The following is a 7,521-nucleotide window of genomic DNA, read 5'->3' as shown; positions in this document are numbered from 1 at the left end:
TTTCTTTATTTCTTCTTTCTCTTTCTTTTTCTTTCTTTCTTCCTCTCTTCTTTCTTCCTTTTTTCCTTCCTGCCCTCCCTCCTTTCTCTCTCTCTCTTTTTCTCCCTTCTCCTTCCCCTCCCTCCTCTCCCCTCCTTCCTTTTTCTTTGTTTCCAGGCCAAGCTGGAATGCAGTGACACAATCATATTTCATTTCAGCCTTGGCCTCCCCGGCTCAGGTGATCCTCCCACCTCAGCCTCCCTAGTAGCTGGGACTATAGGCATGCACCATTAGGCTTGGCTAATTTTTTGTAGAGAAGGGGTTTCACCTTGTTGCCTGGCTGGTCTTGAACTCCTGAGTTTAAGGTATCTGCTCACCTCAGACTCCCAAGGGGCTGAGATTACAGATGTGAGTCACCACGCCCAGCCCAAATTTCCACATTTTTAAAGGACACCAGTCATACTGCATTAGGGCTCACCGTAACAGCCTAATTTAAACTTGATTACCTCTGTAAAGACTCTCTCTCCAAATAAGGTCAAATTCTGAGGTCCTGGGGTTAGACTTTAACCTATGAATTTTGGGAGAATATAATTCAACCCACACAGGGATGAAACATTTAAAGGCAAATATTAAAATGTTCACTTTGTGTCTTACTTCAAAATCTATACTACTTTTAAAAATATAGTTCAGAATCAGATCCGGTGATCTGTGCTGTTAGAAATCAGAAATGTAGTTACTTGGCTGGGCTCAGTGGCTCACGCCTGTAATCCCAGCACTTTGGGAGGCCAAGACGGGTGGATCACTTGAGGTCAGGAGTTCAAGGCCAGCCTGGCCAACATGGTGAAACCCTGTCTCTACTAAAAATGCAAAAATTAGCCGGGTGTGGTGGTACACACTGTAATCCGATCTACTCGGGAGGCTGAGGCAGGAGAATCGCTTGAACCTGGGAGGTGGAGTTTGCAGTGAGCCAAGGTCATGCTACTGCACTCTAGCCTGGGCGACAGAGCGAGACTCAGTCTCAAAAAAAAAGAAGTGTGGTTACTTTTGGGGGACAGAATGCCTGGGAGAGGACATGGGGATGGCAGGGAGGACCTTCCAGATGCTGGCTGTGTGTTCTGTTTCTTGATCTGAGTGACATTTCTGTGGGTGTCTTTGCTGTTTGAGAAAACATTGAGCTGCTGACTTATCATTAGAGCACTCCTCCACACAGCGTCTTAGATTTTAATGAAAAGTTTACCTAGGAAATCTATTCAGCACACGAATTAGGACATCTGCTGCCTACTTCCACGGCGATTTCAGGATTTGCTTTCTGTCTATGAAAACGGAAACGAATAATTCTCAGCCAGGGCTGCAGGGCCATGGGGGGAGCATTTAGGGAATAAATAGCAAGTGCAGATTCTCGAATTGTTGAAGGATGTTCCTTTTCACAGGCCTCTCTGGACACCTGGACAAGGGATCTTGAATTCCATGCTGTGCAGGTAAGAGCTTGGGGGATTATTATGTATTAGTCAGGGTTCTCCAGAGAAACAGAACCAGCAGAGCACGGAGAGAGAGAGATTGAGACTGAGATTTACTTTAAGGAGCTGGATCACACAGTTGTGGGGATTGGCAAGTCTGCAATCTGCAGGGCAGACCAGCAGGTTGGATGAGTTGATGTTGCAGCTTCAAGTCCGAAGGCCATCTAGAGGCAGAATTTCTTTTGCCGGAAGACCTCATTCTTTTTTTCTTGAGGCCGTTGACTGATCAGATGAGACCCACATCATGGAGGATAATCGACTTAAAGTCTAATTTAAATGTTAACCACTTTATTTATTTATTATTATTATTATTATTATTATTCTGGGTCTCTCTCTGTCGCCCAGGCTGGAGTTCAGTGGTGTCATCTCGGCTCACTGCAACCTCCGCCTGCCGGGTTCAAGCAATTCTCCTGCCTCAGCCTCCCAAGTAGCTGGGATTACAGGTGCCCACCACCACGCCTGGCTAGCTTTTGTATTTTTAGTAGAGATGGGGTTTCACTGTGTTGACCAGGCTGTTCTCGAACTCTTGACCTCAAGTGATCCACCCGCCTCAGCCTCCCAAAGTGCTGGGATTATAGGGTGAGCCACTGCTCCCGGCCTGTTAATCACGTCTTTAAAAACACCTTCACAGAACAGTCTAGACTGGTGTTTGGCCAAACAACTGGGTACCATGGCCTAGCCAAGTTAACATATGAAATTAACCATCACTTATGATCCTAAGGGTTGGTCAGTCTCTGCCCAGGGCAGCAGGCTCTGCCAGCCCCATCCTTATCCAGAAGTAAAACGTGCCGAATCCTGTTGTGAGTTTATCAGAATCCCTGTAGACCACATTGGTTCTGGCTATGTGGAATTGACTGTTTTTTATTGTCTCATTACAACTCTACACCTGGCTGTGCATTTCTGTTTCCACCTGTATGAGAAATGGGATTTGCAGCTATCTAGAGCTTCCTGGCTCAGCGGCCTAATTTATGAATGAAGTCCTCTTTTTTTTTTTTTTTTTTTTTTTTTGAGATGGAGTCTCGCTGTGTCGCCCAGGCTGGAGTGCAGTGTTGTGATCTTGGCTCACTGTACCTCTGCCTTCCGAGCTCAAATGATTCTCCTGCCTCAACCTCTTGAGTAGCTGGGACTACAGACGCTCGCCACCACGCCCAGCTAATTTTTGTATTTTTAATAGAGACAGGGTTTCACCATCTTGGCCAGGCTGGTCTCAAACTCCTGACCTCAAGTGATCTGCCTGCCTCGGCCTCCCAAAGTGCTGGGATGACAAGCGTGAGCCACCACGCCCGGCTCAAAGCCCTCTTTTTATCAACTCACTTGTAGGTTTTTCTGCAGCAAAATCAGATTTCCCCTTATGTGATGGGCAGCAAAGAACCAAAACCAACCAGCCACCGACATCTGGGCCCTGGGCCATCCCAGCTGGTAGCAGTCAGCACTTGGTTCTGACACACCAAATAGCCTGGTGAGGCTTACTAATCATCAGAGGGAAGGAAAGCTCCAGAAAAGCCCACGTCCAGCTGGACTCGATAAGAGTTACTCAAAGAAAACTCATCTCAGGTCCCAGGGCCCCTCTGCCACATGCGGAAAGAGGCGGAAAGAGGCAGATTTCCCAGGCAGCCATCCATCCTCCAGCCTGGGGTGATGAGGGTGCAAAGCAGGCGTCCATCCCTGTTAAATGGATGCATGTGCTCTTCAGGCGATAAAGCAGGTGTGATGTGTGTTCATCGTTATCCTCCCAGAGCTGGGAAGGAACCACACTTTTGGTTACACGTGGGAAAACACCTCCCTCGAGGAGAAGTGAATTGCTCAAGGTCACCCAACACATTCTGGAGAGAGCAAGGAATGGACTCCAGACTTCAGACTGCCGAGCTGTGACCGTGGCTGGGATTCTCAGGTGCAGCACCCGCGGCAGCCACGCCGGGAAAGAAGGGGGCGGTGTGGGTCTTTGGAACACAGAAGCCTGGGGTCATTCTTCAGTGGCCGTCATACCCCTAGTTGCACAGCCATCAGGAAAGACTCCAAAGGGAACCAGTCCTCTGGAGCTCAGACTTCAGAGGCTGAGGATGGGTTTCGCCCTCCTGTAGGCATCTCCATCTCCTCCACGGGACAATACACAACATGAAGGATCCTGGGTAAATGATTGTTCATGGGGCCGTGTTTTCAAAATGTCCCTCTTTGTAAATGTCCATGCACATCTGCAGTGGGTGGAAATAGTTGATAGAGAACAAGAAGCTGTTTAGTGTATATGGCTTGCCTCTGGGGCCTCATGTGGTCTTTTCTCTGATCTGCCTGGGGGGATTTGGAACTGTGCTTGAAGGTGCAAGAGGGCAGGCTTCGAACCGAGAGCTTGAATTCCATCACCCACCCTCAAGTCCACGTGGGTACTGGAGCGTATCGGAGGGAAGCCAGGAGTGTCTGCAGGCGGCTGCTTTGCTGTGTGAGGAACTTGCATGTGGAAGGGGGATGTGATAGGCCCTCTGAAGATCTGTTTCTGTTACGTAAGGCAATTTAGCATCCTGCTCCCTAAGAAATTTCTTTTGGAGAAAATAGGCCATGCAAATAAAAAAGTCTGATTGGGTGATTGGTTGCATTTGGTAACACGTGCTTGGAAAGCAGGGAGATTGGCTGGTTGTAAATAAACATGCTTTCTCCAGGCTGTTGACCGGTGTGCGTGGACTGACTCTGAGGTTTGTCCCCCACAGGGAGCAGGTGGGGTGAATTCTTGATTTCTCCTTAGAAACCGGTTGCTGTGAAATCACTGATTCTTTTCAGCTGGAGAAGCACGTTCTAGGGGTTCTTGGAGGACATACCAGGCTGCAGGATCTTGGGATGAAGTTGAACAAGGGTGGCCTTGGCAGGGTTTCCTGGAATTTTCTGTCCGGGGGTGCATTTTTCCTCTTTTCTGCCCCCATAGCAGCTTTCTGCTCATTGCCAAATAGCCCTCTTGTCAGCGACAGGAGAAATTTGGTCTTACAGGCCAACCCTGGTCTCTTTCCACAGCAAACTCCCACGCATTACACACCACTAGGTGCCTCTGGACCCTGTCTGGGTGGTGATACTGGTCCGCAGAAGTCTTGCATCTTGACTGTTAAGTTTTTGAGAACCCAAGGAGGGTTAGAAAGGAATGAAAAGAAACCTAGACAGCCACCGGCAGCTCTCAAGGCTGTGGATGACAGCCTTGAAAAAATGTTTGCTGATCGATTTAAAAAGCAATCCGAAAACGGAAGGAACTGCAGTGCTGTCTTTTCTACCAAATATTGTTTGGAAATGGAGACAAAGGCACATTTGATTACTTTTTCCCGTAGAAGGTGTTAGCAGGTAGAGCTGGTGACTTTTGCGTAAAAGTAGAGAAAGGGAACCAACTAGAAGGAGATTCTGCCAGATTTTTCAGGAAAGCCGGTAACATTGCGTTTGCTGCTGGATGGGTGTGCGTCTCTGTGTGTGCAAAAGCTTGTTCTCCTTTGCCTTAGAGAAGGTGGCCTGTTGGTGTGTCACGGACACAAAGGGAGAGGAAAGCCGTGGAAGGCGGTGATTGTCCTTTGCTGGCTTCAACCAAGGTGACCTGGAGCACACGTTCCCCATGAAAGTTCCCCTTCGGGGCATCCCAGATAATGCCCTGGAGCACATAACCTTCTCTGGAACATTCGGATGCCACTGCAGGAGCCTAGGACTGTGGCACGCTCCTGCCTCTGGACCTTTCCATCCCTGGAACCGCCTGACCCTGCCCCAGGCTCTGAGAGCGTGGTGTCAAGTCAAGGGCTGACAACATCGACTTCAGGGCCGGGAAAATCCACGTTTCCACCGGGCTCACGGTGGATTACATAAGCACTACAGACTGTTTCTTCACGTGTAAAGGAGGTAGCAGACTGATGGGTCATGTCCTCAGTGCAGCGTCTGGCACCCCGCGTGTTCTCAAAAAAGGCTGGTGGCAGCTGTGAAGGTGCTAAGGAGGGAGTTTGAGGAAGCTTCGCCTCTCCTGGCTTCCCATGTCACCCCTTTGTTGGGAAGCAGCCACATCAGCTACAGGCCAGGCTCCCAGGGAGCTGTGGCCCCTCACAGTGGCACTTGCCACGAGGCTCAGCGTCCCCACTTCCCACATCTCCCCCGTCTTCTTTCCCACTCGCAAACTGGACATCATGAACTCTAATCTGCAAAGACTTTGAACATCCTTATTAGAAAGGGCTGTAAAAGTACAAAGAGACGTTTCCCTGAGAAGCTCCTCAACAACATGAATGGAAACTACATGAGCTCTCTTGGTTTGCAAATGCTGGTTAAAGTTGAGGGCAAAAATGTGAAAAAGAAAAGCGTTTTTTTTCCTCCTCACCCACGGTGAGGTCAGAGGTGGGGTTGCTTTAACAGTAAACACCAAACACAGGCTTTAGGGGCGGAAAAAGAACTGCTGCTGCTTCTTAGTGACATCACCTTTCCCAGAAGCTTGAACTGAATCAAAATTAATTCAGTTCAGTTTCTACCAGCCTTTTTAAAAAACATTTCAATAACTGTTTATTAAGCTTTCTCTAAGCATCTGGCTTTATGCCAGAGGCTGTGGACTTGAAGATATATAAAAGTCAAATTCATTCCCATCAGATGGATTATCATCTAGTACAACAAAGGCAAGATGTATACCAAAAGAATGGCCGCTGCCAAGCGTTTTGGCTCACATCTGTAATCCCAGCATTTTGGGAAGCTGAGACAGGAGGGTTGCTTGAGGCAGGAGTTCGAAACCAGCCTGGACAGCATACCGAGACCCCATCTCTACAAGAAATCTTTCTTTTTAAAATAGCTGGGCATGGTGGTGCACACCTGTAGTCCCAGCTACTCAGGAGGCTGAGGTGGGAGGATCACTTGAGCCCAGGAGCTCGAGGTTGCAGTGAGATATGATGACACCACTGCACCACAGCCTGGGTGATAGCACAAGATCCTGCCTCAAGAAAAAAAAAAAAATGCTTCATACACTCGAGTCCTAAGTATGCAAGTAAGTTCTCGCATGATTAGGGTAGAAAGGGCTGGAAGCCCATCAGGATCACTCAGGGCTCCCTGAATTTGTTGTATATGTTGTGTTGGTACCTCCTTGACTTGACTGCCCCAAATAGATCCTGATGTGAAGGTGGAAGCAGTTATGTTCCCAGTTGCCTTTGCAAAGCCATTACTGCGGGCACAATCTTTGGGCTCCTCTTTAAATGCAGACAGGAGGTTTCCAGAAGCCCTTCTCTGCTTCACCTTAGTTTGTTGGGCTTGTTCCAGAAGAAGTGACCTCCTAGGAATGCCTTGTCCTTGCTGGAAGGCTTTGAAAGAGCACAGTGAAAGGGAGCTGGGGTCCATTGAAGGCCACTCGCTGCCCAGGCAGAGGGAGATGGGCTTCCTGGAGCATTGGCTGGGCCACAGCTCCTCCCTCATTCAACACACAGTTGAGAGCATAGAGTATTGAAAAGCTGGAGTTTCTCTCATTGGTTTGGATGACTTTTCAAAGAGGAATCCCATTGGATCTTCTAGAGTGTGTCTAAGTGCATATGTTTGTTTCTGATTTGCAGGATAAAAAGCCCAAAGAACAAGAAAAAAGAGGGGATTTTCTTCATCGACCATTCTCCAAGAAGTTGGACAAGAACCTGCCCTCGCACAAACAGCCCTCAGCCTCGCTCATGACACAGATTCAGAACACCAGAGCCCTCCTGAAGGACCGGAAGGCCTCCAAGTCCAGCTTCCCCGACAAAGGTGGGTCAGCTCTGGGGACTCTCTCAGGCCACTTGTGTTGGGCTGCGTGTCCACTGTGTAGCCCTCACAGCAGATGGTCGAATGGGCCCTGGAGCAGAGATGATTCCTGTGCCCACAGAAAGGCAGGATTCATGGACCTGAGGTTGCCTGAGCACAGTCCAGGACCAAGCTGTGTGGCATTAGCCACTTGCGCAGGAAGGATTTGGGAAAACAGAGATGGGGCGCAAAGTATTGTGGAAACAGAAATTGGGGTGGATGATATTGTCAGAACAGAGTTTGGGAGGCACAGTATTGCAGGAGCAGAGGTCAGGGTGTG

The 7,521-nt window shown here is 48.8% G+C and overlaps 1 protein-coding gene across 1 annotated transcript in view; it reads left to right on the top strand.

Annotated features, from left to right (window-relative positions):
- Positions 1-7,521, top strand: part of HUNK (hormonally up-regulated Neu-associated kinase) — a 77,312-nt gene that overhangs the window by 64,954 nt on the left and 4,837 nt on the right. The window contains exons 9-10 of the mRNA XM_011989061.1: positions 1,410-1,457; positions 7,025-7,205. Of these exons, the coding sequence (XP_011844451.1) occupies positions 1,410-1,457; positions 7,025-7,205 (229 nt within the window). The remainder of the gene's footprint in view (positions 1-1,409; positions 1,458-7,024; positions 7,206-7,521) is intronic.

This window comes from Mandrillus leucophaeus, unplaced genomic scaffold, assembly GCF_000951045.1.
Source record: "Mandrillus leucophaeus isolate KB7577 unplaced genomic scaffold, Mleu.le_1.0 Scaffold345, whole genome shotgun sequence".
Taxonomy (NCBI): domain Eukaryota; kingdom Metazoa; phylum Chordata; class Mammalia; order Primates; family Cercopithecidae; genus Mandrillus; species Mandrillus leucophaeus.
This window is presented reverse-complemented; position numbering and strand designations above follow the sequence as displayed.